General features: G+C 39.9%; 1 protein-coding gene across 3 annotated transcripts in view; it reads right to left on the bottom strand.

Annotated features, from left to right (window-relative positions):
• Positions 1-26,434, bottom strand: part of PPP4R4 (protein phosphatase 4 regulatory subunit 4) — a 105,219-nt gene extending 78,785 nt beyond the window's left edge. The window contains exons 1-2 of one of the 3 annotated variants that reach the window (XR_004645436.1): positions 25,340-26,434; positions 24,766-24,839 (exon numbers count right to left, since the gene is read on the bottom strand). Coding sequence is in view for 1 of the 3 variants with exons in the window: in XM_034768034.1 (XP_034623925.1) it covers positions 24,766-24,839; positions 25,340-25,429 (164 nt within the window). In the remaining 2 variants the exon portion in view is untranslated. Of the gene's footprint in view, positions 1-24,765; positions 24,840-25,339 lie in introns of those variants that run through there. The other 2 variants (XM_034768034.1, XM_034768036.1) reach the window with 2 other exon arrangements.
• Between the last annotated feature and the right edge of the window lie 457 nt (positions 26,435-26,891).

A 26,891-nucleotide genomic window follows, 5' to 3' on the forward strand; every position in this document is an offset into this window, starting at 1 on the left:
TTAAGACAGTTTTAATACTGTAAGATGTACCAATATAAATCGTACATAGTTATTTCCTTCAGAGGTCACAGTAAATGCAATGTTATAGAGAAACTGTTCCTTTATTAATAGCACTAACTGCAGGAAAGCTCTGTCAGAGCCCTATACTTTAAGGCAATTTAGATTACTCTTTTTTGTAAGCAAATTTCATGCAGACAATATCATTTATGTACAAAAATTCAGAACTAAATCTTTGCGTATTTTTCCCATCTTTCTTCAGTTTGTAACCATGGACATATTCACAACACTGTGGGTCCAATTTTGAAAAAAAATTCTCTAAAATTGCATCTTCAAAATATAATGTTGGGAACATTAATAAAAAAATCCTGCATGCAGATTGTGCAGACAGAAAATATGGCCAAATTTAAACTTGGCACAACTGTACAGCCTTATGTGTATATAACATAATGTGACTGTGTGAATAATATTATTATTATTAGTCTGAGTTTGGAATGACATCACAAGTAACAATAAAAATCTTTGTATCACATCATCTGTTTTGTTTCACCATGTATTTTAGAGAAACAAAATTATAGAAAATGTTTAGAACTTGAAACTATTGTATTGTTACTACTTCGGACATGTGCAGAAGAACTTTGAATCCAATCCTGCAAGCCCACCTCACATGGAACTCCAGTTGAAGTCAACAGGGAGAACTTAAGAGATAGGGCTCTTTTTTGACTGAAAAGGTTGAGAAAGTTCCTGACATTGAACAGCAAGTGATATGAAATTTTTAAAGAAGCACCTTAAAGAAAAAAAAACATCTAGAAGAGTCACATTATCGAAGGCCAGATCTATAACCCTTACTAATGCTGAACAGTATTTAATCACACACAAGAACATCCTATTGATATGAGTAAGGGTTTCAGAATCTGGCCCTAAATAAGAAAAGCAAAATTACACAGGAAGCTCATTAATAATTGTGGATTACCACTGTATACTGTAGATGACCAGTACATCCTTCACCATGTCCTGTACTAAATGCTAAGAAATTGAATCCAGAATATCTAATGTTCATATACTTATAGTTCACAAAAATCAAAACAAAATCAAGATTCAACTCACACTTCTCCTGTGATTCCCCCAAATGTGAATGTTAATAATAAAAAAAAAGGTAATCACCCATCACCAAATACGTTGCTTTTTAAAAAGTAAGACAACCTCTTGTGGGTCTCCATGTATTTTCTGTATTATCTATTTGAGGCCAGATGCTACAAACACTTTCTACTGGACATAAAAAATAACTGCTTTTAACTTGAGTAGTCCCATTGAAATCATATTCTGCACTCAGAACTAAGTGTTTCCAGGTTTGGACCTTTACTATGGAAGCTCCTCAGGGCACAAAATATGTTTTCTTTGTGGTCTTGAATGGTGTTGAATACACTGTTGGTGTTTAACAAAAAATAAACAGCAAACCTGGGCATAACTTAAAGGAAATAAAGTCCTTAGAGAAATTAAATGCACCTGTTATCTAGAAAATGAACATCAGAACTATTAAATATTTGTATCTACTAATACAGTACTACTAAACATCAACCCCTGTAGACATTTAGTGTGCATATTGTATTAATCTTTGGAAATCTGGGCCAGTTCCAACAAATCTTTCCTGTGGGGAGTAGTCCTCTCTCACAAGAGAGAAGGTTTGCAGCAATCAATTGTATATTAACTGTATTGTTAATCTTTTAAAATATTCTTAAAGTGCATTCAGAATTTTTTTTTTAAATGAAGAGTCTGATAGTCCCTGACCCTCATTCAGGTACATGTGTCTCTGGAAGGAGGAGAGGGTACAAAAATCTTCTCTCTCTTGGGCATCATGCAAAGGCCAAGAACTGCTACTCATATGCTCCCCAAGAGGTGCATATTACCCTAAAGCAGAAAGATAGTTAAAGTGGGGGCAGGTCCATGACCCTACCTCCCTTCTGCACTGGCCTGAAGAGTGTGGTGCATTCTTCTTTATGCTGCATACCAGAGAATGATGAGGCACAATGTCTCCCCAAGCTCATACTTAGCCAGTGCAACTGCATACTGCCCCTTACTTAGGACTGTGGCTAAATACTGCAACCTAGCTCAAAAGATTCGTCAGCTGGTTACGGATGAATTACTTTGTGCTGTACGTCTATTATTCTTTCTTAAATTTAGTAACCCTTATAAACCCACAGGCTCTAACGAATGCGTGTGTAGCCTGTAATAGTGATTCAGTGCCTTGGATGAGAGAATATCATGTTTGGAAGACTCTGAAGCCACGTGTTGTGTATTTTGTGTCCTGGTTATTTAATTTGCACTTCTGCAAAAGAAGCATTGAATGTGAAGGAATTTTATACTGGCAAATCAACCAATTATGACAGCATAGTGCAATTTGCAAGCATGCCTACTGACTGACAGTTCTACTCAATTTGTGAAAATTGTGTCAAACTGTAAACACTCACACCTTTTGTCTCTAAAACACCAGTTCAAATCCAAGCAGGGGTACATAGTGTCATCTAGAGCCTGCCAGGGAGACCAGAGATCCTGGTCCAGTCTTTTTGCGGAAAGAAGAGGGTGAAGATGTAAAGATCAGACATGCCTACAACTCATGAGCTCTCCAGGGAACAAGCCTGAACAATATTAAAAGAGAAATAGGAAGACAGCTGGGGGCTATTTGTGTAAATCAAGCCCAGAGACTTGGAAGATCCTGGATATAGATGTGGCTAGACAGCCAGACCAGTATGAGGAGGGAGGAAAGTCATCCTTGGAGGGATGTCTTTTGGAATGACTGTGACCTGGTATCCCTCTGAACTTCAAGGAAAGGGAGCTTTATTGTGTATTTTATTTACGCTGTACCAAAAGGGAAGAAACCCTAAGGAACTGTGTCTTTACTCCTGTAAACTTAGGGACAGGGTTGGCTATACGGGAAAGAGAGATGACAGAAGTAGGCTTGAGGAAGGTGGTAGAAAGAGTATGGGGCATGATCCAGAAGTCTGCCTTGTTTGTTTAGGGCCCAAGACTGTAGTTCTCAATATAAGGAGGGCATGAGCTCTGCTTTGACTCCTTGCCTGTAAAGGAAGACATTGTTAAGCAGCACGTAGTAACCAAAAGTTGTATTTTTTTCTGATGGCTGCTCAGTGGCATATGGGAAATGAGTTTGGTGGTCTCAGTCAAATTCCTGGTAGTCCACTAAAAGTGTCCACTAAAAGAAGAGAGAAAGTAAACAAACCATACATCATCACAACTGGCAATCCTTAATAGAATGGGCATGGAGAATGAACTTCAACTATTCTTGTACACTGAAAGGTGGACAACCCAGTTCAAGGGTGAGGACATGGGTGGAACACTGTGTCTGTTTTGTGTAGACATGTAGGACATTAAGTCTCTACGGCTGTTGATCTGCCACCATTCAAGTGCTAACATTTACATATAAAATTATTTTAAAGAATTGTAAGAGTAACAAATAACACTAAAATAGTAGAATGAGATTTTCCAAAGTGTTTCATGTTGGCCTAAATCTGCTCCCATGGAAATCAATGGTAAAACACCATTGACTTCCATGGGAGCAAAATTAGGCCAACAGTGTGCTGTTGAAAATCCCTCTCCTAGTCTTTATGAAATTTATATCTTGTTGGATACTGAAAGCTAGCGTGCCTCAGGGTTAGTGCCTCAATGCATTCAGAAGGTGCTGTATATAGCTTTCGTTATGAGTGTGTATCCTGCTACATGATCCTTTCGACATAATTTCTAGTCTGTTCCACGTGTTAGGATTTAAGGGCCTAATCCTGCAAGGTGCTGAACCCCTTTGACTTCTGTTTTTATATAAATGGGAAATTGAGAGGGCACAGTACCTTGCAGGATTCAGCCTTTATAGGGATTAATGAACATCAACTCCCTTTCCAGGTTTTCAATTCTCCTCCTGTAAAGTGCACTGGTTGCCAAGGCAAACAACAAAAGCAGATAAATATCACTGTCAATAATAGCAACCGCATGGTCAACAAAGCTTCCTCATGCAGTACAAAGATTAGTTACTAATTATGTAAAATTAATCTATGATTCTATGTAGTCTTCATTTACTTTTAATTTTAAGATTTTGATACAACATTTACAATGATTTAAAAATCATTACACTTCTGTCTAATTTTTAAACTTATTATTATTACAAGTAACATCTAATATTACTTAACTAGTAGAAGGGTTTTTTGTACTTTTGACATTGTTTATTTTAATATAGCAATAGCGGAAAGAAAAACTTTTTAAAAAGTAAGAAAATATGCTTGTCGTCAGCCTGCAGATATATTGACAGATGTGGTGCTTTAGACTATTCTTAAAAAAAGACTAGATTTCTAGTGTTCCTTTAACATAAGAAAATGATATTTTCTGTAGAAGAGACATCTGTTCCTTCCACCATTGCAACGCATATCTGCTATGCAATAGTTCTTGCTTTCATGTCAGGAAATGTTAACTATGCTCACATTTTAATTATAGCGCTATAAATAGAAGTTATTATGTAACAACAACAGAAATAAAAGTATCTAATAATTTACTTAGCTGACATTGTAATAACTATATGAAAACTGGACCCAATCCCATAGAAGGAACTATCATTCTGATACAATCACTTCACCTTAAGACCACAAGTTGCGCAAAGAATGAGAAGAAGCAGAACTACAAATTGAGTTGCTAAAATAAACACACCCATTACCAGGGAGACTCTACAGACAATACAGCTCTTGAAGGAAACTAGTAAGTGGGTTATGCCCTACCATGTCACAAGCTGTATCGTGATACTAAATAGACATCTGGGGATAGAAGAAAAACAACCCCAACAAAAAGGGAATTTACTAAGAATTTTTGATAGATTTTGAAACTGAGGCTATACATGAGATTTGGGAGCAAATTATTAAAAAGACAGATGTCAATATATCTATTAAATTGCATAATTTTCTGATGGTAAATGATAGTAAAGAAATAGAAGGGACTCTGTCTTCATATAAAATTGGTATCAAATTTAAGAGATATTATACTGCTGTATTATATGTATGGGCCCCTGAGATCCAGCTTCCCTGGCATTAGGAGTGTGCTCATAAGACAGAGGGCAGAGTCAGATCACCTTGGCACTGCAGCAATTCCTAGCTTCCAGAACTAGAACTTTGGGGCCATAAACAGCCAAATATAATTTAAAGCACCCTTAAAGCTGCTTTAAATTACTCCAGGAGCCAAGGGCCCATTTCTGCATATACTTACACACACTTATCTTTATGCATGCAAGTAGTTCCATTAACTTGGAACTTCCAAATGTTAAGAACACACAAATATTTCCAGGGTTGGGGCCCAAACATGTCTCTAGCTAGCCCCAAGATTGTTATGTTACTAAAATGGTGTAAAGCCACCTTGTCCTCCCATAAAAAACTCAACTGGACAAAAGAATCTGGACTTGTATTTTTAAGCTTCTAAGAGGGTGTTGTAAATAAGAGACAACAAAAAATCTGAAACTATAAAATATAGTTGAGCTCTATTATAAGAAACACAGATGTCCCAATTACGATAGCCATGTTTGCCTTTTTACATTTGAATTTGCAACCCTTTTTCCATAGAATATCTGGGTTTCCAAAAACACTTTCCCTTCCTGCTCTCTTACTTCTTCCACTAAATGTGCCTCTGGGTTGTTTTACAGTGAATCTCGATAAAATCTACATAGACTTTAAACTATGAAAAAATGAATGAATCAACTAACTTTCAGTGCCTTGCTTAATTTAACTTGTGTTACTAAATACACCTCTACCCCAATATAACGCTGTCCTCCGGAGCCAAAAAAAAATCTTAATGTGTTATAGGTGAAACCGCGTTATATTGAACTTGCTTTGATCCACCGGAGTGCACAGCCCCGCCCCCCCCAGAGCGCTGCTTTACCGCGTTATATCCGAATTCATGTTATACCGGGGTAGAGGTGTATGAACAATCCAATGGAGTTTAAATATGATTAGAAAAACAATACTTAACTGGATAATATTGTAGCTATGTATTCATAGTAACCATGTTTACCAAGATCAGTTTGCTCAATTGAACTTTCTTATTTTGTTTTCTTATTGAAAAATTGCCAAAAGGAATTATAATTCAGACAAATGACCATTTTGTGACTCTGCCAAAGCAAATGTACTACAGTAACCTCATTCTTCTAAGAGTCATCAATTTCTTTAACTAACTTTAAACATTAATTACTATGGGGTAACATTTCAAAAACTTGTATTTTAGAAAAACCTGCAGGAACATAAATGTGAATGTGTTTAAAAGGACGCACATGACAAGTCGCAATGCCACTCACTCAAATTTGGCCTGGCTGCCCCTCTGTCAGCAAATCTGATTGGCTCTGCAACCCTGCGAGCCTGCTTGCTCCCCTCACCTGTACAGTCCTTCCAGCAACCCTGGGAACCAAGCACCCCCAGCCACTGGAGAGAAGCGGCGTGGGAGCACCAGGAACCTCAGTCCCCAGGATGGTAGGAGGATTGGATCTGGGCTTTGGGTGCTTCCTGGGGAAGAGGAGATGCCAGAGGACGAGGTCTGGGACTCCAAGAGCCATCTGTCCCTTGGTGAGGATAGTGCTCTTCAGACTGAACACTTCTCTGGGTAAGAGCTTGGGGTTGGGTGTGGAGCAGGGAGACCATGGAGCTAGTTGCAGGGGGAAGAGAGCTCAGAACTGGGTGCAAGACTATGTGGGGGGGGGGGAGAAGAAGACTGTGAGGCTGGGTGTGGGACACCAGAAAAACATGGTGGGTGCAGAGTGCAAGGCTGGGCACAGAGGCAACAGTGGAGGGAATGCAGGCCTGGGAGCAGTGGGAGAGAGCTTGAGGCTTGGTTCAGGCCCAGGGAGGAAGAGCTCTTGGACCGCTCCTTAGGAAAATTCTGGTTGCATCCCTGCTCGTACACAAATACTAGCATCAGTGAATATATTCTGCACACTTAAAATTTCCTCTTGCAGAATGAGTTACATAAAGCACCTGTTTTCACTTGTTGTCCAAATAGTTATACCAATAAGTTTAACCACAGAGGTGGCTCCATTTCGGTCATGAATGAAACAAAATCTCTATAGCTCGCTAAATATATTTTAGGGTCCATTTCAATTCAAGGCACAGCACAAATGTGAGCCATTATACATACTGGACCAACTGGCTTCTACTGTTACTTGTCTTTCCAAAGATTTCACTGGCCTGATGAACAACCCAATGCATATAGAAGATATCTCCAAAACATATGACAGTAACCTCAAGGGCAACAGCCAGAGCTTGATACTGACACTAATTTTTGGGACTTAAAAAGTATGAATGAGTTTTGAAAGATGCTTTGAAATTTTACAGTTTAAGATAGAGAACATATTTTTTTAAATCCAGAATAGGTTGTGGTGGCTGAAGCAGTGCACAACAACATGGGGAGTATTGTATCCAAATGTCGCCTGCACATACTTGAACATCCTGTTTTCACTGCTGCAGAAGAGAGGGAGAAAGGGGAAGAAAAAGTGAGAGTGAATGGTAAAGAGGCAGCAATAATGGATATTGTGTATGGAATGAATGAAGAGAGACAGCAGGTCAATGAGTGAATGAAGAGGTAGGTTAAATGAAAGGGGGGCTAAAGTAAGGAGGAGAAGAGAATGGAAGAGGTAGAGACTGCACTCAGAGGTTTAAAAACTTGAGCTCGGACAGCCATTTTCCCCCTCCACACAGGAGAAAATAAATATTAGAGGGAACACTGATCTCAATCTAAATTCCAAAATTGTGGGTGCAAAAACTTGGGTATTGAAAACAGAGCCTTGCCATTTTAAAGGCTGTTTTTTAAACTCTGGCCCTAGAGATGGTGGAGTGAAACTACCTTTATTCAAACCAAAAGAGGGCTGGATAGGACTTTCAAGGGTTTTGAACCCAGAAACAGTTCCTGCGGATTACAGGTGCAATGTGTTGTCTCTATAGTGATCCCCAAACCAAAAAGGGGCTCAGATTTTTGAAAAATGGTGAACTTGTACCTTGCATAAACTACTTGCTAAGCAGAATGTAAGTAATAAGACTCTCTCATCCTCTAATTGTTATTCAAATAGTTTGAATAGTCTTAGCTACCCAGGTCAGGTTCAAGCAGTGAGAAATAGCAGATACACTGTATCAAACAGCTGATTGCAATTATGTTCCCTCATCTGTCAGAAACACACATAGATCAAGGACAGCTTTAACTCAGCAAAGTGTGAATCATTTACAATTACTTCCATTTCCTGCTGCAGCTGATTCATGGTCAGCTCAAAAAGAAAGAGTGGGGTGCCTGATACATATTCAGTCTGGAAGTCAGATGGTGCAACAGCCTGATCCGAAGCCCATTGAAGTTAACAAGAGTCTTCCCATTGACTTCACTGGACTTGGGATTAGGCCGCAAAGCAGGTAACAGAATGAACATGACAGATAGAAATTCAGTGGAACAAGCAAATATACTTTAACTTCCCATCTCTCCCTTGAGGAACTTCACCTAAAAGAATATGAAATAGAAATGTATATAACTTTTCTGCCATTAAGCCCATCCACAATGGTGATGAACACAATGCCAGAATCTGTCTAGCACCAACCAAGTTTAAACAATCCTGATCTCAGGCCCTGGTCTTGATTGTGATCCACATGTCAACTACACTGATCTTAAATGGTTTTTTGTAAAACTATTTTCCTCTCACATACCATTATTTTAAATTATTCCTAACAGTATGATTATCCCAAAAGGAGTGTGACATTTTGCAGTGGAAAGAATAAATAAAGCATAGACAGTAATCTCACCCACATATACTAAAATTAGATGGACATCTTCTTTAAAATTAATGCATCTTTCCTTTGGATGCATGATGATTAAGTTCAGTGGACCAGATCCTCTGCTGGGTGCAACTCCATTGATTTCAATGGAATTATGCCAGTTTAAAACACCTGAAGATCTGGCCCACATATTCAGTGTGCTAATATCAACATCTGTCTATAGGGGAAAAAATAGCACTGAAAAAAGGAAAGAATCCAGTAAAAAAGCCACTGAGACAGCACAATGATACATACTCAGGACTGAAAAACGCCGTAATGCAGAATACTTGTATTGGGATCTGACTTGGCATGCTTGCCGGTGGACTTTCTGAGGCAAAATTTAACTTAGAAGTGACATACTGTACTTAGTGGTCTAGTCTCACTTCAATGCATAGAGAGCTCCAGAGTTCCATGTGTGCACTGAAGAGACCTTCATTTATTTATAGAATATTTATTTGTGCTGTTACAGCCATGAGACTTGACAGAAAGGGTTCTCCACACTATCCTATAACCAGCATTTTGCTTTGAACAGCATCAGCTTAACCAAACTCACTAGCAGAGGGAAGTGCTCAGGTGACAGAGAGAAAGGAAAAACAAGAATTAAGCAGTAGTCAGTGAAGGAACAGAGTTCAGGAAAAGAACGTTAATATTCTCTGTAGAGCCTGAGTAATAGGATAACAATGGATTCTTTGCACTTACAAAATATCATTCATCAAAGATCTGAAAGAATTTTAATAATATGAAGAAAACCTCCCAATACCATTAAAAGGAAGATCATCATCCCCATTTTACAGACAGGTAAATAAAGGCAAAGAGAACTTTTGTAATTTACCCAAGATCAGAGAGAGATACAGTGAAAGAGCAAAGAATAAAATCCAGGAATCCTAATTACCACTCTCTTGCCCTAACAACTAACTACTCTTAGAAAACCTCATTTCAAATGGCTGAAATATTAAGAGATAAAAGTGCAAGGACCATATTATGTCTGCCCACAGCAAGGTGTCCCATGCTTAAATCCACCGGATAATACATTATGAAATCATGTTATAAATGTTGTTTTCTTGTAGAATACTATAAACATGTGAGGTCTAAAAACTTGCAGTGCACCTTTAAAAAGCAGTTACAGTTAGGTTTTTAATCTGGAGATAAAGATAATGTGAGATGCATACCCTATAGTTACTCATTAAAGTGCATACTAAAGTCAGAATAGATTAAAACCCCTATTTAAATTGTCATCTTCCTTTTCTCTGTTATGTATTTATTTAGCACAGACTGTGCTTGATCTAGTCCAAAAAAAAAAAAAAATCTCAACCAAAACCACAAAAAACCAGACATCCCTGCCTTGAAGATTTTATAATCTAAATAACTCTTCCAGCTCCTGATATGGTAGGGAGGTGCATCCCCTAATCCAAAATGAGCTATTTAATAAAGTTACAGAAAGGGTATTATTATTTATAATTATTAATAGAAACATTCACATATTTCCCATATCGTGGCACTTCTGCCTCTCTTGGAGGGATGGATGTTTGCTTTAGTTAGCTGAAGACACACCAGGAGATACGTTCTTTTTTCATAAACCAGATTCCTAGAACTCTTTCTATGTAAATCCTCAAGATTTAAATATTTGAAGTATTTTTTATATTTTTTTCCTATCTTGACAAGGTGGGTTTTTAAGATGCACCCACAGAGTTCTCTTTTTTTTTCCTGAAAAAGAATCTGAGCTGGAGTTATTTCTCACCAAGTTAAATCCACAAAAGAAAACTTTCCAATATCCCAGAGCTATTGTTGGTAAAAGTGTATCATCTATGGTTACTTGAAGATTTTCCTTTGGAAAAAAACATGGCTGTTTCTCAGTAAATATTCAGGTGACATATAGAATGGTTAGATCTAAAGCCACTAGCCAGAGTGGTTATAAGTTACCTGTTTTCTGAACTTGTCCTATAGTGTCCCAAGGAGACACTACAAGTATTATATTACCATTGGTCCAAGCACACCCAGGCCAGACAATTGTGGTCAACTAACACTAACTGTCTCTCTTTCCAACATAAAAGGAACAAAACAGTAATTTGAACTTGCACTAGAAGTGAGTACTCACGACATTTGCAGCTGCTACAGTTTCCCCCCACAAAAAATAAATAAATTAGTGCATCTCTAGTAAAAAAAAACAACAAAAATACCCAAAAACTTTTATGACATGCTTCTGAGTAAAGAGGAAGTGGGAAATAGTCTGGGAAGCATATCCATTCTGAGATGGGTGGCTTGCCTCCAAAAGTCAAAGAGAAACAGGCTTCACTGAAAGAAAACTGGCTACAGAGACCAATTTCCAAAATGAGAACAAGTGGTCTACCTAAACTAGCAGATCCATGAGAGTGGGGCAGAGCAGAAGACAGAAGGCTGGATAAATAACTCCTCTCCTTCCCCGTCCCCATCCCTCCCAAAAAAAAACAATCAGATGGGAAAGGAGAGAATGAGATTACAGCCCTCTGAGGGTGCAGTCAATGCTCCCTAGTTTTTGCAAGTTATTTAGATTCCATAGTGATGGGCACCTAAGAATACATAACTCAAAGAAAAGAAAGTGAAAGAAAAGGTCTGCACAAGTGCAAACACTTTCCTAGCTAAACTAAGAACAAAACTGGAAGTTTCGTTACAAGATATCTAGTAAGAGTCTTTATTCTCTGGACCCAGACCTCCTCTAAGTAGATACAACTCCATTCATGTGAATTAGTTTGCATCAGGCTTGAATTTGATGTTCCATGCCCTCTAGCTAGAAAGAAGAGTAAAAGTTAGAGATGAACAAAGAGCATTATACAATATTACTTTTTAATTTTAGTATTAAATCCACACTGTACCATGTACCTATGAACACTCACAGTGTGGCTTTTACAGATTCTAAGGTGAAAAGGGACCATTGTGATCATCTAGTCCAACCTCCTGTAGAGCACAGATCATATAACTTCCCCAAAATAATTCCTAGAGTATACCTTTTAGAAAAACATCCAATCTTGATTTAAAAATTGTCAGTTATGGAGAACCCATCATGATCTTTGTTAAATTGTTCCAGTGGTTGATTACTCTCACCGTTAAAAACATATGCCATATTTCCAGTCTGAATTTTATCTAGCTACAACTTCCAGCCATTGCATTGTTATACCTCTATTTGCTAGACTGAAGAGCCGATTATCAAATATTTGTTTCCTATGTAGGGGAAGGGATAGCTCAGTGGTTTGAGCATTGGCCTGCTAAACCCAGGGTTGTGAGCTCAATCCTTGAGGGGGCCACTTAGGGATCTGGGGCAAAATCAGTACTTGGTCCTGCTAGTGAAGGCAGGGGGCTGGACTTGATGACCTTTCAAGGTCCCTTCCAGTTCTAGGAGATGGGATATCTCCATTCATTTTACTTATAGATTGTGATCAAGTTACCCCTTAATCTTGTCTTTGTTAAGCTAAACAGATTGAGGTCCTTGAGTCTATCACCATAAAGCATATTTTCCAATCCTTTTGCAGTGATGTAATGACTAAGAAACAGTATTCATTGTCAAGTATCAGAGGGGTAGCCATGTTAGTCTGTTTCCACAAAAACAACAAGGAGTCCGGTGGCACCTTAAAGACTAACAGATTTATTTGGGCATAAGCTTTTGCGGGTAAAAAAACACTTCTTCAGATACATGGAGTGATAATTACAGATACAAGCATAAATATACTGGCGCATGAAGAGAAGGGAGTTACCTTACAAGTCGAGAACCAGTGATGACAAGGCTAATTCAATCAGGGTGGATGTGGTCTACTCCCAAAATTGATGAGGAGGTGTCAATACCAAGAGAGGGAAAATTGCTTTTGTAGTGAGCCAGCCACTCCCAGTTCCTATTCAAGCCCAAATTAATGGTGTTAAGTTTGCAAATGAATTGTAGCTTTGCAGTTTCTCTTTAAAATCTGTTTATGACTTTTTTTGTTGCAGGATGGCTACTTTTAAATCTGTCATTGAATGTGCAGTGAGATTAAAGTGTTCTCCTACTGGCTTTTGTATGTTACCATTCCTGATGTCTGATTTGTGTCCATTTATTCTTTTATGTAGAGACTGTCCGGTTTGGCCAATGTACATGGCAGAGGGGCATTGCTGGCACATGATGTGTCATAGATGTTATATGCATTGTTTTTACTTATCTGTGTCCTGTCATAATGTAATAACAAATATTTACATTATAAATACCCCTGTAACTAAATACCATCAGACATCAAAGAAGCCTTGTGGAATGTTAATGAAGGACTTTTTTCTGATAAAGTGCTAATTCCAAAGCAAATGGCCATCACTCACAAAGTACACTCCTCGCTTACCATTATCAAAGGAAAAGCCCATGTGGCTAGAGAAAGATTGTCAGCTTGTTTTCTGTGAGAAGAAGCTATAAGAAGGGATTCAAAGAAAGATCCTTTATCTCTGAACTGTTTGGACTCTTACAGGGAGGTGTACCAGATGCAAAGCGGAGATCCCCAGAGACAATCTGGGTACCCTGTAAAGACTTTGGGGAAGCTGGCAGTTTATTACAACTCTGCCATCATTTGGAATTACAAACTGTGATTCACCTGTACATATATTTTAGCTGCTTTAACCTCTCAATCGCTCTCATTTCCTTCTCTTAGCTAATAAATCTTTAATTAGTTTACTAGTGTTGTCTGGTGTAAGATCTGGAATACCAATTGATACGGGGTAAGTGACTGGTCTCTCGGGACTGGGAGAAACATGATGTGGTGTAATTTTTGGCTTAAGTTGTTTTATCACAAAGTCCAGTTTCTCTGGATGGCAAGATAGGATGGACAGTCTAAGGGGACTGTCTGTGACTCCATGGTAAGAATGGTATAGTGATCCAGGAGTTCATATTTGGTACTGGCTTGGTGAAATCTAATGATAGAACACATCACCAGTTTGGGGTATGTGCTCTGTTTCTGAAAGTCTGCCCTGAGGTAGGAACTCAAAGTTGTGAGCCACTCCAATCAGTATAACAATATTAACTGTTATTAATCACCAAATGTTTAGACCTGTATGTGAGGACAGCACAGAGGGGCTAAACATGAAAGGAGACAGGGACTAAACACTAGTAAACAGAGAATAGTGAGATTTACTTTTATTTAAGATTCCTTCATTAACTGGCCTTTCTTAAGACAGTTCTTTAAATAGCTTCTTCTAAAGCAAATTATTGAAAATTTTTTTCAATTTCATACAATTTAGTTAAGATTGCTTACCTTGCCCACCCATAAACTCTCTGGTTATTAATAATTAACCAACATGATCTACATGTCCTTAAACAATTATTTTGCTTACCCATAAATAGCCTTATTATCTATGAAATACTAAGACTGGACTCTCAATAATTTTGAGAAATAAGACCTTGGTTTCGATTTACCAAGAAAGGAGTGCCCCACCAAAAGCAGGCCCACTCTCAAAGGTGTAATCCACGCGAAAAGCTCTCCTCAGAGAAGCACAGAAAAGAGATTGTAACTGAAGTAACTAGTTATTTGTGTTCTGTTTATTATGTTATTTAATGTTTATTTTTCTTTCTTTAATATAATATTAATAAAATAGCCAAAACGGTGATTTTATTTGCTTTCAATCACAGTATCCCCTAAACAATGAGGATGGGGTGGAGATTAAAGATTATCTAGGCATGGCCCAACACCTAAGCAAATACTTTCCCTCAGTTTTTAATGAGGCTAATGAAGAGCTTGGGGTAGTGGCAGGGTGGCTAATGGTAACAAGGATATGGAGATTAAAAATTACCACATCCGAGATGAAAGTCAAACTCAAACAGTTTAATGGGACTAAATCAGGGGACCTGGATAATCTCCATCCAAGAATATTAAAGGAACTGGCACATGAAATTGGAAGCCCAATAGCAAGGATTTTTAAGGACTCTATAAACTCTGGGGTTGTACCCTATGACTGAAGAATTGCCAATATAGTTTCTATGCTTAAGAAAGGGGAAAAAAGTGATCTAGGAAACTACAGGCCTGTTAGTTTGACCTCTGTTGTATGAAAGGTCTTGGAACAAATTTTGAAAGAGAAAGTAGTGAACAGTAATCGAGATAATACAACATGGTTTTACAAAAGATATATCACACCAGACCAACCTGATTTCCTTCTTTGAGAAGATAACTGATTTTTTAGACAAAGGAAATGCAGTAGATCTAATCTACCTGGATTTCAGTAAGGTATTTGATACAGTTCCACATGGGAAATTATTAAATTGGAAAAGATGGGGATTAATATAAGAATTGAAAGGTAGATAAGGAATTAGTTAAAGGGGAGACTACAATGGGTCATACTGAAAGGTAAACTGTCAAGTTGGAGAGAGGTTACTATTGGAATTCCTCAAGAACCATTCTTGGGACCAATCTTATTTAACATTGTCATTAATAACCTTGGCACAAAAAGTGTGAGTGTGCTAATAAAATTTGTGGATGACACAAAGTTGAGAGGTATAGCCAATAAGGAGGAGAACCAGAATATCATTCAAGAAGAACTGGATGACCTTGTAAACTGGAGTAATAGAAATGGAATGAAATTTAATAGTACAAAGTGCAAGATCATGCATTTAGGAACTTATCAGTTGGAAGCAACAGGAGAGGAGAAAGACCTGGGTGTATTATCCGTCAATGTGATCCATGAAAAAGCCTAATGCTGTCCTAGGATGCATCAAGCAAGGTATTTCAGTGGAGATAGGGAAGTGCTAGTAACCTTATGCAAGGCACTAGTGAGACCTTATCTGGAATACCGTGTACAATTCTGGTCTCCCATGTTTAAGAAAGATTAATTCAAAGTGGAAAAGGTGTGGAGAAGGGCTACTAGGATGATCCAAGGAATGGAAAAACTAACTTATGAGAGGAGACTCAAAGAACTTGGCTTGTTTAGCCTAACCAAAAGAAGGATGAGGTGAAATATGATTGCTCTCTATAAATACATAAGAGGGATAAATACCAGGGAAGGAGTGTGAGACACTACACCCCATATTCTTCATAGAGATATGGTTATGGTATGATTATGGCATAACTAAGATGTATTTTATGCAAGATGGGTCATATGAGATATCATTGGAAAGGATATAATTTACTGAATATGATTAACCTATTTGTATGCATGTATTATTTTTGTATCTCAAGTTAGGAATACTGTTTATGCATCTAAAAGAGATTAGAGGAGCTTGGGTTATTTAGTCTGACAAAGCGAAGGCTGAGGGGGGATATGATTGCTATCTTTAAATATATCAGAGGGATAAATACAAGGGAGGGAGAGGAATTATTCCAGCTTAGTACTAATGTGGACACGAGAACAAATGGATATAAACTGGACGTGGGGAAGTTCAGGCTTGAAATTAGATGAAGGTTTCTGACCGTCAGAGGGGTGAAATATTGGAACGGCCTTCCGAGGGAAACGGTGGGGGCGACGGACCTGTCTGGTTTTAAGATTAAGTTAGATAAGTTTATGGAGGGAATGGTTTAATGGTAAAACATAGTAGCCAAGGAAAACCAAGCAATGGTACGTAAATAGCATAATGGCCAACAAGGGTCAGGCTAGAGACTCTTGCCTACATGCTCGGGGTATTACTGATCGCCATATTTGGGGTCGAGAAGGAATTTTCCTCCAGGGTAGATTGGCTGAGCCTCTGGAGGTTTTTCGCCTTCCTCCGCAGCATGGGGCAGGGATCACTAGCAGGAGGGTCTCTGCCGATTGAAGTCACTAAAACACAGGATTGGGGACTTCAACGGCAGAGTCCAGGGAAGGATCTTGTGGCCTGCAGCATGCAGGGGGTCAGACCAGATGATCATAATGGTCCCTTCTGACCTTAAAGTCTATGAGTCTATGAGAATCTATTACAAATGTGTTTACACCTAGGGAACGCGCACTAGACCGAATGAAATTAGTCTGGATAGCCAGTTGGTGTAGTGAGATGAGACCCTGAAACATAACCTCTTGTTTCAGAGGCCCAGTCTGGCAGAGGCAGGCCCCACTCACAGAAGTTGGCAAGAAGAGGGCTGCTAGAAGCAGGTGCATCTTAAAGACAGGGTCAAAAGGACAGCATGATGGATAGATCTGTTTGAAACAACATGATCAAAGGAGGAGACAGCCCCCAATGAGTCAAGGGGCTGTACTTCAATACGTCAGTAGGGTTGAGTAATCTGTCCTGTAACTGTATAAAAGTAGGTCCCAGAGTGCGCATCTTTGTCTGGCCTAGAGAGCAGTGGAAAGTCCCGCCACTGACTGAGCCGGTCCATTGCCAGGGGGCACAAATTCGTAGTATGTCTTGTAGAGTCTACGGGAAACTATTACTGTGCTTCGTTTGACAATAAACCTGGCTCGGGTTCCTTCGTACCTTACTAGAGTCTGTGGTCTTTGGGGGTTCTCTCGGGGTTTACTATGTCAGCTATCTGCGCAGAGCCGGGGCAGCACACAGAGGGAACACGCACACAGCCAACTGTTATCATCATTGAATGAGAGCAGAGCACCACACCAGTAGCTACTGACAACAGTTGGGAAGGGCCATTAGGGAAAATAATAGGTCATTGAAGATGCTAATCTCCCACTAGGAAGTCTTCCTGGGGATGCTACAAACAGCCTCTGAGTTATGGCTGCAGGGACATGTGACCAAGTCACCTGGTACTGGACTCCATGATAATATTAGTATTTTTCCACTGACTGGGGATGGAAATCACACTGAGAGACAAAGGATTCCTGCCATATGTAAAATCTATTTAAGGCAGGGGATTGACATCATCGTGGTTCATTCTTCATTGACTCACCACCCAAGAAAGAGGACTGAGGGAAACATCTGAGCAGAAAAAGACTGGACTAGGGGAAAACTGCTGAGCCCAGGTGAGAGAGTTGTCTCGCCTGTGAAAGGAATATCTGGAGTTTTAAGCTGCAAGCCAGTGTAGCTCGGCTTCAAGGATGTCAGCAATCTACCTAAAACAACAGTTAGGGTGAGAATTTGCTACTTATAACCTGTTTCTTTAGTATACTAAGCTTAGATTGCATGTTAGTTTTTAAGTGATTGTAAGGGACAGCAAACAGATCAAAGCAGATTACCTAGCAAATAAAACAATCTCTTGTAGTTAATAAACTTGTTTTGTTTTTTCTAAAACCAATGTGTGTGGAAATCATAAATTGGAGCAGAAAGCTGTGTATATCCCTCTTCACATTGAGGGAAGGGGGCGAATTTCATGAGCTTATGCTGTACAGTCTCTGTGTAATGCAAGACAATACAACTTTGGGTTTACCCTCTAGAGGGGTGTGTGCACTTGAGTACTAGGCAATTCCTTAGCTGAGTTGTCCCATGCAGAGCTGATCTCGGCATCTGTGTGTATAGCTGTAGCTGGATGTGTCCCTACCTGTATGTGTGCTGGTAAAGTGCAGTCTGAAGCCTGGGAAAGGCCTTGACAAGCTGCATAGCAGTGCAGTGTAAAGGGAGCCCAGGCTGGTGGATCAGGCGGGCTCAGTGGTACCCCAGTTCCAAGTGGCATCCTGGGGGGGGGGGGGGGGGGGGGGAAAAACCCATCACAGAGATGAGTTATTTAAGTTAAGCACTAATGTATAAATAGATGGCTATAAACTGGCCACCAACAACTTCAGGCTTGAAACTAAGGGAAAGTTTCTAACTATCAGAGGAGTGAAGTTCTGGAACAGCCTTCCAAGGGAATCAGTGGGGGCAAAAAACTTAACTAGCTTCAAGACTGAGCTTGATTAGTTTATGGAGGGAATGGTATGAAGGGACTGCCTACGACGGCACATGGCCCATCAGCATCTTCCAGTAGCAAAAATCCCCAGTGGCTGGAGACGGGACACTAGATGGGGAGGCTCTGAGTTACTACAGAAAATTCTTTGCCAGTTATCTGCCTGGTGGGTCATGCCCACATGCTCAGGGTCTAACTGATTCCCATATTTGGGATCGGGAAAGAATTGCCCCTGGATCAGATTGGCAGAGACCCTAGGGGGTTTTCACCTTCCTTTGCAGCATGGGGCACAGGTCACTTGCAGGTTTAAACCAGTGTAAATGGTGAATTCTCTGTAACTTGAAGTCTCTATTTTGAGGACTTCAGTAACTCAGCCAGACGTTAGGAGTCTATTTCAGAAGTGGGTGAGTGAGGTTCTGTGGCCAGCAATGTGCAAGAGGTCAGACTAGATGATCATGATGGTTCCTTCTGACCTTAAAGTCTATGAGTCTAAGATATGTAAAAGACCCTCTGTGATTAGAAGAATGGGAGTAACATCCCTAAATTGTCAGTAAGAGAGACAATTAGGCTAGGTCTACACTATGGGGGGGGAGGGGTTGACCTAAGATATGCAACTTCAGGTACGCGAATAGCGTAGCTGAAGTTGCGTATTTTAGGTCGACTTACCTGGCTGTGAGGACGGCGGCGAGTCGACCGCTGCCACTCCCCCCATTGACTCCGCTTCCACCTCTCGCTGCGGTGGAGTTCTGGAGTCGACGGCAGAGCGATCAGGGATCGATCGCTACCCGCCGATCCAGCGGGTAGTGAAGACGTGCCCTTACTAAGAGCTGGCCTATCATTTCTTGTTTCTCTAGACTAAATATTTTTAGTATTTGGGGAGGAGATAAAATTACTTGACATTCAACACAATTTAAATTACTCTTTGTACCCCACAGCTATCATTCAATGGCAAATAAAGGTGTGTTCTTAAAATGATCTTCTTATGGAAGATACAGCAGAGTTAGTTACAGCGAGAGCAGTGATTTCATAAACTCTGGTGGACATGAAAGCCATGAGAAAGCAAGTTTTAATAAATTGAGACATTTGACTCAGTAGTCCCATCTTTCCAAAGACTGGTAAGGCTAAGTACTGAAGAACATAGGCTAGGTCTCAGACTGGCAAGTTCTATCCAAAGGCTGATATGGAAAAGCGAGTATGTTTTGAAAGAGCTCTGAAATCTAAATTTAGAATACCACTAAAATGTTAACTTTGGAAAATAACATCGCAGAGTTTTACACATTTCTAGTGCTCTTATCACAGTGCTATCTAGATGCCAAGTTCTTTTTCTACCTTCCATTCAATATGGTATTTGTACAAGTCTTCCTCTGAGGGAATAACCATATCTTTGGCTAAAAGCATTAATTTTTTTATTATAAGCTCTTTTATCTCTCAAACCTGGAAAGCTTCTCTCTCTCAAGGGGGATAGTGGCATACAGAACAGCTGCTGCCCCATCTTCCCCACTCCATCTCACCAGTTCCTGATTGTACAGAAGGCCATCCAATGTCTGTGAGAGCAGGGAGAGTCTGCAACAGTTTTACCTCTTCCCTATCCTCAGGGTTAAGAGGCTTCTCAGGAGCACGGTGCTACCCTCCACTCTGTATAGCTGAGTCACTCTCAACTACCTTTCAAAGTTCAGATATGACGAATATTTAATTACTTTTGACTTTTTACAGACTTGTTTGTTGCATTTAAAATATTTTAAAGTAGTCAATATAAGCAAAGATAATATTTTCACAGAACTGAATTTAATAAAAAGCTACTTAGCACTAACTCAGAAAAAAGTTCTCTTTTTGGATTTTTTGCTTCACTAACTTCCTATCAGTGAATTTATTTGCATAACAGAAACAATGTCAGACAACTAATTTATGCAAATAAATGGATCAATAACTCAACTTCAATATAATTTAAATTGCAGTTTACAAAATAAGAACAAAAAGCTGTTAGGCTACAATCACAAGCATGCCTAAGAACATAAAGGAAGAGTGAAGAGAAAGAAAGTCTTGTTTGTAATGTTAATATTTGCAGCTTAATGATGCAGATAAAAGAATATTTTGCTACACTGCTGAATCCAACAATTGGATATTTCAAAATCCTGTGTAGTCACCATGGCCAAAAAATGTGAAGTCCTATGTTTTGAAGCAATTTTACCAGTTCTCATAACCTCAAATACTGCAAGACTTGCAATGAAATTATCTTAAAATCTTCAGCTCCTGGAGCTGTACACTTAAATGAAAATCTCAGCTCTCATCTACAACAAAAAGTAAAGTGCTAGCCTTCACAGTTGCAGAGGAGCCCTAAAAGCTGAAAAGTCAGAAGGCAAAGAAAAAACCCAAGATTTATTATTAGTAAAATCTCATGATTTTTTAATTGCTTGATGTTAGCAAGAATGTAAATTTATAAAAGTTTACTAAAATTTGCAAATAAACCAGTTGATCTAAGATGTCTGTGATAACGTAGTGTTTCTGCAGCAGTTATTGTGCTTATATAAACATGCTAAGGTTCTAAGGGTTGCATTCTTTCATATCTATAACAGGTTTTACTTAGTCTACAATAATCTTCTGTGTTAAATGTTTTGCTAAAATATAGTAATTTTTTTAAAACTGTGAGACAAGATGCCTCCTACTACAAAGCATGTTCCCAAAAGGGTGAATAATTGAACCTTCTAACTTGATAATATATTATTCCTCTGTTGTTTTCAATACAACAGAAATGGCAAGTCCTGGAAGCTTTCAAAAATAAGCAAGCATAAAGAAACAAACCAGAGTAGCTGAATACAATACTCTACATGCAGTAAAGTAAGACCACTAGGGAAATTTATCATAGAAGGCTTCAGAAAATAATCACAAAACAGTGTGCATGCCAGTGATAGATACTATCCCAATACCAAATCAATATATCTTTGCAACAAACAATATGTACCTTTTAACAGTCATAATCCATCACTGCATATCATGCTGACCAATACGGTCTCATTGTTTAGCTGGGCTCTCTTGTCTGTCTATGTCCATCTGTTGTCTCTTGTATCAAACTTAGATTGTAAGCTCCTTAGGGCAGGGACAGTCTAGCTGGGAGCTCAAGAGCCGTGCAAGACGGTCCCATGGGCCGGATGTGGCCGGCGGGCAGTAGTTTGCCCATGGCTCCACTAGACCACGCTGCCTTTCAATTATTGCTCTAAAAATACAAGTAATACCAATTATTCAAACCCAGTTCTCCAAAACACTGATTATCTGAAATTATAAAACATCCCCTTAACACCAGAATTTCATTCTTCAAAATTTGACTGTTCTCAAAAGTCACTTGGGTAAGGGAGGATTTACCTGCAACCTTTGTAGACAAAACAATCAAAGTTACAAAAAAAAACAACAGTATTGTTGTGTCAACAAAACAAAAATCTGTTCACAGGCAGTGATCAAACTATAATTAAAATAAAACAACATCCTCATGAAAGTAATACCTCACCAAAAGCAGATCAGTGTTATTTGAATTGCAGTAGCACCTAGAGGCTCCAATCAAGGATTGGGGCTCCAGTATATTATGCACTATACACACACACACACACACACAATCAGTGCTTAAAGCAACCTGAAAAAAAGTGTGTGGAGTGTCTCATTACCCACACATCTACCCATGCTCCCTGCTTAGCAATTGCACCCCAAAAATCAATCCTGCCCTTTACAGTCCACCATCAGTTCTGCACTTCAAACCCATATTAATGTAACTCCTATCAGTTCTGCCTAAAATATGAAGAGAGCAAGTATAACAAGACCTGAAAAATAGGCACTGACTGATGAGACTGATAAGAAAGCTGAGGAATTAAGACATCATCATAGAGTATGTGGGGAAATACAATAGCAGAAAATAAAGTAATTCATGCATCAAAAATCTCAGACAACTAAAATATTACTACTGTTCTCCACAAGAAAGGTGACAACATCTAACTGCAGACTAGTGATTCAGTAGCAAATGACTTGAGAAAAATAACTCTGAGCACAACAAAACTTACATTAGCATGTAGGAAATAATATAAAAAATATTGTTTGTTTTGTTTTAAGAGACTAATGTATGTTGTAATGTGAGGATTCAGACAGGACTGTCGCTTTCAGGTGCTTTTTATTATTATCAAATATTTATATTATTGTAGCCATCTTAATGCCTCAGGCAGGATTGAAGCCCTATTGTGCTAGGTGTGGTACAAACAAGAACTACTCACTTTAGTAAAGTTAAGCATCCATGTATGTGTTTGCTGGATCAGGGCCCTAAGAAGATAAGTTGACAATAGGAAAGATAGAGCAAGAGGGATACAATCATAATATAAAATATACTTTTACATATATATATATATACACACACACACACACATAAAAATTGAATTTCTTAAATTATTATAAACAGACAAAGCATCAACTATCTCCATCTAGAACTCAACCCAGTCCTCACTAAATTGATTAATTTTTCATAGGTATTAGTGCCTATGTGCAAGGACCAGCACAGAAGAAGGTACACAGACCTCGGGGTGAGAAGCTGACATCACTGGCAAAGAGGAATAGGTGGGGACGAGGGGCGAGGGAAGAGACAATGTGATATAATAGATAAGAATATTGGAGACAAAAATACATCATTGTGTGATATAGAGAGGATGCCACTTCTGCTACAGGCTGGGTGCCATTCCAGCTCTTTTCCCCCCACTTATAGCCCACCCAGCATGAGAGGGGAAATTTCCTCCATAGTATCAAATGACAAAAGCTTCCACTGGATAAACATATATACCCCGGACAGTTTTATTACAATGAGAAACCATTTCATAAAAAAGCTTATCAAGTATAGATAAAAGTTACTTTCAACAATATAAGGACTACAATTAGATAGACATACAAACATCTTTTCAAGGCAAAAAAGTATGTCCCTAGAACAGCTGTGCAGTTCACAGAGAAAGGAGAAAAGAAAGTCAAGAAGAGTCCAAGGCCAGGTTGAAAAGCAGCTAGTAAAATGAAAGATATGAAAATGAGCCTTTTTCTTACCCTTTAGCCACACAGTGTTCCAATAGTGATATATTGTTGGAAACATTATCTTTAATCATGAAAGGAAGAAAAATTTTTGCCATCATGCAGAAAAGAAACTACTGATTGTTATGAGATAATGACCTAAAACACTGTATAACTACAAACTAGAGCTTTGATCCCTATTCTCTTGTACTTCCATTGGAATCAATAGGACTACTCATATAACTGCATTAGTAAACGTTGCAAGATCAGACCTTTAATAATTAGAACATTCAAAATTAAAAAAATAAGCCATAGCTAAAATTTATTACCAAAAGTACAGCAGATGGCCAAAAATGCAGGCCTAACAATACTGCCAAGCAGATCAGACCAAAAAAAAAAAAAGTTAGGGAACTGAAAAACATACTGAAAATTTTGAAGACAAGCATGGATTCAGAGAGCACTAAAGATAGCGGATAGATAAATTGGGAGGAAGCTAGCAGCTGGCTCTCCAATTACTGAGTATTGTATAAAAGTATATATTCAAATCAAAATCCTTCAGAACACTTATCCCCTCAAAGTTGACATCTGCAGTAGAGTCAAAAGAGATCTGGGTTTGAAACAATTATAATTTAAAACAATTAAGCAACTAACTAGACACTTTAGGGAACTGGAAGAGGAGAGTAAAATGAGAAACAAGAGCATAGTTAAATATTAAAATAATCTGTTACACAGTATTTTCTTAGGACTGTGAGACTGATCTCTCAAACAGTACCCTTCTTTATACTGCCAAGAAGCATGCAATAAACTTCAAACAGCTCTGTTCCATGTCTGCATAATCATTGCTCTTGCTATAGAGTGAATATGAAGTTAGTCACTGATGACTCTCTTTAATACCAACACTCAGAAAAAAAAAATATGAAGTACAACTCATTAATGGAGAGGGCCATCTCAGGAACTTACTGAGCAAATAAACACTTGTAGGTCTATAGGGGTATACTATCCAATGCCAGTTTGTGTAAGTTTAACAAAATGATAGGGTAAAACACCTATTTTATCTTGCCTCTATTTGTAATCATCCAAACAGTAAGAAGAATAAAACCAAGAAACATTAGAGACAGAAAACACAAGGTAACAGAAATAGGGGACTAAAATAAAAACTGGATGTTGTCAATATGGACAGCAACATTTCACAACAATATTTTAGGTCATACCTGAGTAGATATACAGCCCTTTCAATATCGTTGAGTTCTTCATCAACTGTCAATCTCTCTATTTCTTCTGGTGTCTATCAAGTATGAAATACAAAATATGATTTTAAAATACCTTACTATTTCCCTGTTTTAGTTGTCTTATAACAACCCTTTCTCCCAACCTCCAAAGATAATTACATGGTTAAATAGGAATTTAACCCTTAAAATCTCAAATAAGGCTTAAAATACAGTCAGATAAATCTTTAGCCAGAAATATGTTAGTGACTCTAATAAGATTCTGTTCTAACAGTTATTCTTATAATATATATTTCATGCATATTTATAATTAACATAGACATATGAACGTTACTGTAAACATCAACTACCTTTTTTCTATTTTGTCTTACTTACGTTTTTGTTTATACCTAGAAATATTAAGGCTTTACTAAACAGAATTCAAGGATGTTAATTTCACCACAACTGAAAGCAATTTTTAAAAATAAGGTGCTGCCTGAGCAGCCAGCTATGCACAAATACAAGCCTGAAATAATTCCAGCTGGATTTTAAAGCATCATTCTGGTTTTAAAGTATATACCTTTAAACTCCTGCGCACCGGCCTTTCTATAATAGTAAGTTCCTGCAGGTCTTCTATGTACCCAAATAAATTGTTCTGACTAAAATCCATTTTGGAGGAGATGATTAAAGGATGCACGTAATAACTACAGCCCTTGGCAAACCATGATCCATCCAAGCCTCACATTGCATTCAGTAGGAGAGGAGTCCACGCAACACCCGCTTCCACCGATGCACTTGAGTGTCGAGCAGTGACTGCCTCTTCCTCATAGGAAGCTGCTGAGCCCACACCACCCAGGAGGGGCCTCAGCAAACACAATGCGGCACCAGCACAACCTACTGCTGCTTCTCTGTGAGCATCACTCCACTCTCAACACAACCTCCTGGAAGGAAACTTTCTCCAGCAGCTTTACTTCCCTTAGTCCCTCCAGCGTCTGCAGGGAGCGGCAGGCACCAGCATGTTCCCACCCTTTGCTCCGCGTGCCCTGCTGTAGGTTGAAGGGGGGCGGTTGCTTCGACTTTCTCCTCCACGCAGAAGCGATGCTCTTGTATTCAGGCTCGGGGGAGGCGGAGGAGGAGGCAAGCTGTGCCGGGGGCGGCGGCCCCTCTCCTCCGGTAGGCAGCAGCCCGTGGGTGTCGCCCCCTCAAGGGATCGGGTTGAAGGGCGCAGTTGTTTGTGGAGCCTCCACGTAAAGGGGGCAGATGGGGGCAAGTCCCCGAAACGGGGTAGGTTGGGGGGCAGTTGGTCCTTCTGCCGCAGGCCCCCCAAGAGCGGTGGATGGGGAGCAGTTCCTCCAAGAGGAGGTGTTGGCGGGCGCGGTTAGGCCCCGCTCCCCTTGCGCATCCCCGGAGCCCCGGGTCGTTATCCGCCAGGGTAGGTCATCAGTGAGGGGGGTGCGGTGCCATCGCCCCGGGACGGCCCTCGGGCAGGACAGGGGCTTTCCAGGCGCCGGGCTGCGCTCCCTTCTCCGGCGAGGCCCCCGCGAAGCGCAGAGCCGCCGCTCAACGACCGAGAGCAGGGCAGGAGCCGCCCCCAGCACCGCGGAGCTGGTCGCCGGGGCAACGCGCCGCTACAGCAGCCTTCGCGGGGCAAAAGAGTTGCCCGAGCACGGCAATATCCAAACGCGCTGGGGGATACGGGGCGGGGCGCCGGCGGCACTACCCCGCCGCAAGTCACCCCGGAATGCCAGGGCTCGATCTCCAGGAGAGAGGCGACCTCCGCCGGCCAGGAGCGGGGCTCCCGCTTGTCTTACACAGCCCCGTGTCAAGGCTCTCCTCACACCCGATGGCAGGGCTCTCGTCTATCTCACACCCACCCACCCCCAGCCCTGTGTCAGGGCTCGCCTCCATATCACCCACACCCGATGACGGGGCTCGCCTCTATCGCACACCCACACACACCTGTGTCTGGGTTCTTCTCCCTCACGCACCCCAGTGTCAGAGCTCTCTCCGCCATCTCACATTCACACACGCACCGTGTCGGGGCTCTTTCCTCGTTCGGTCTCATCCTCCTTCCCCCCACACATTGTCTAAGTCCCCCTCCTCCCCAAGAAAAATGTCAGGGCTCTTTCCTC

The sequence above is a fragment of the Trachemys scripta genome, chromosome 4 (genome assembly GCF_013100865.1).
Source record: "Trachemys scripta elegans isolate TJP31775 chromosome 4, CAS_Tse_1.0, whole genome shotgun sequence".
Lineage (NCBI taxonomy): Eukaryota > Metazoa > Chordata > Testudines > Emydidae > Trachemys > Trachemys scripta.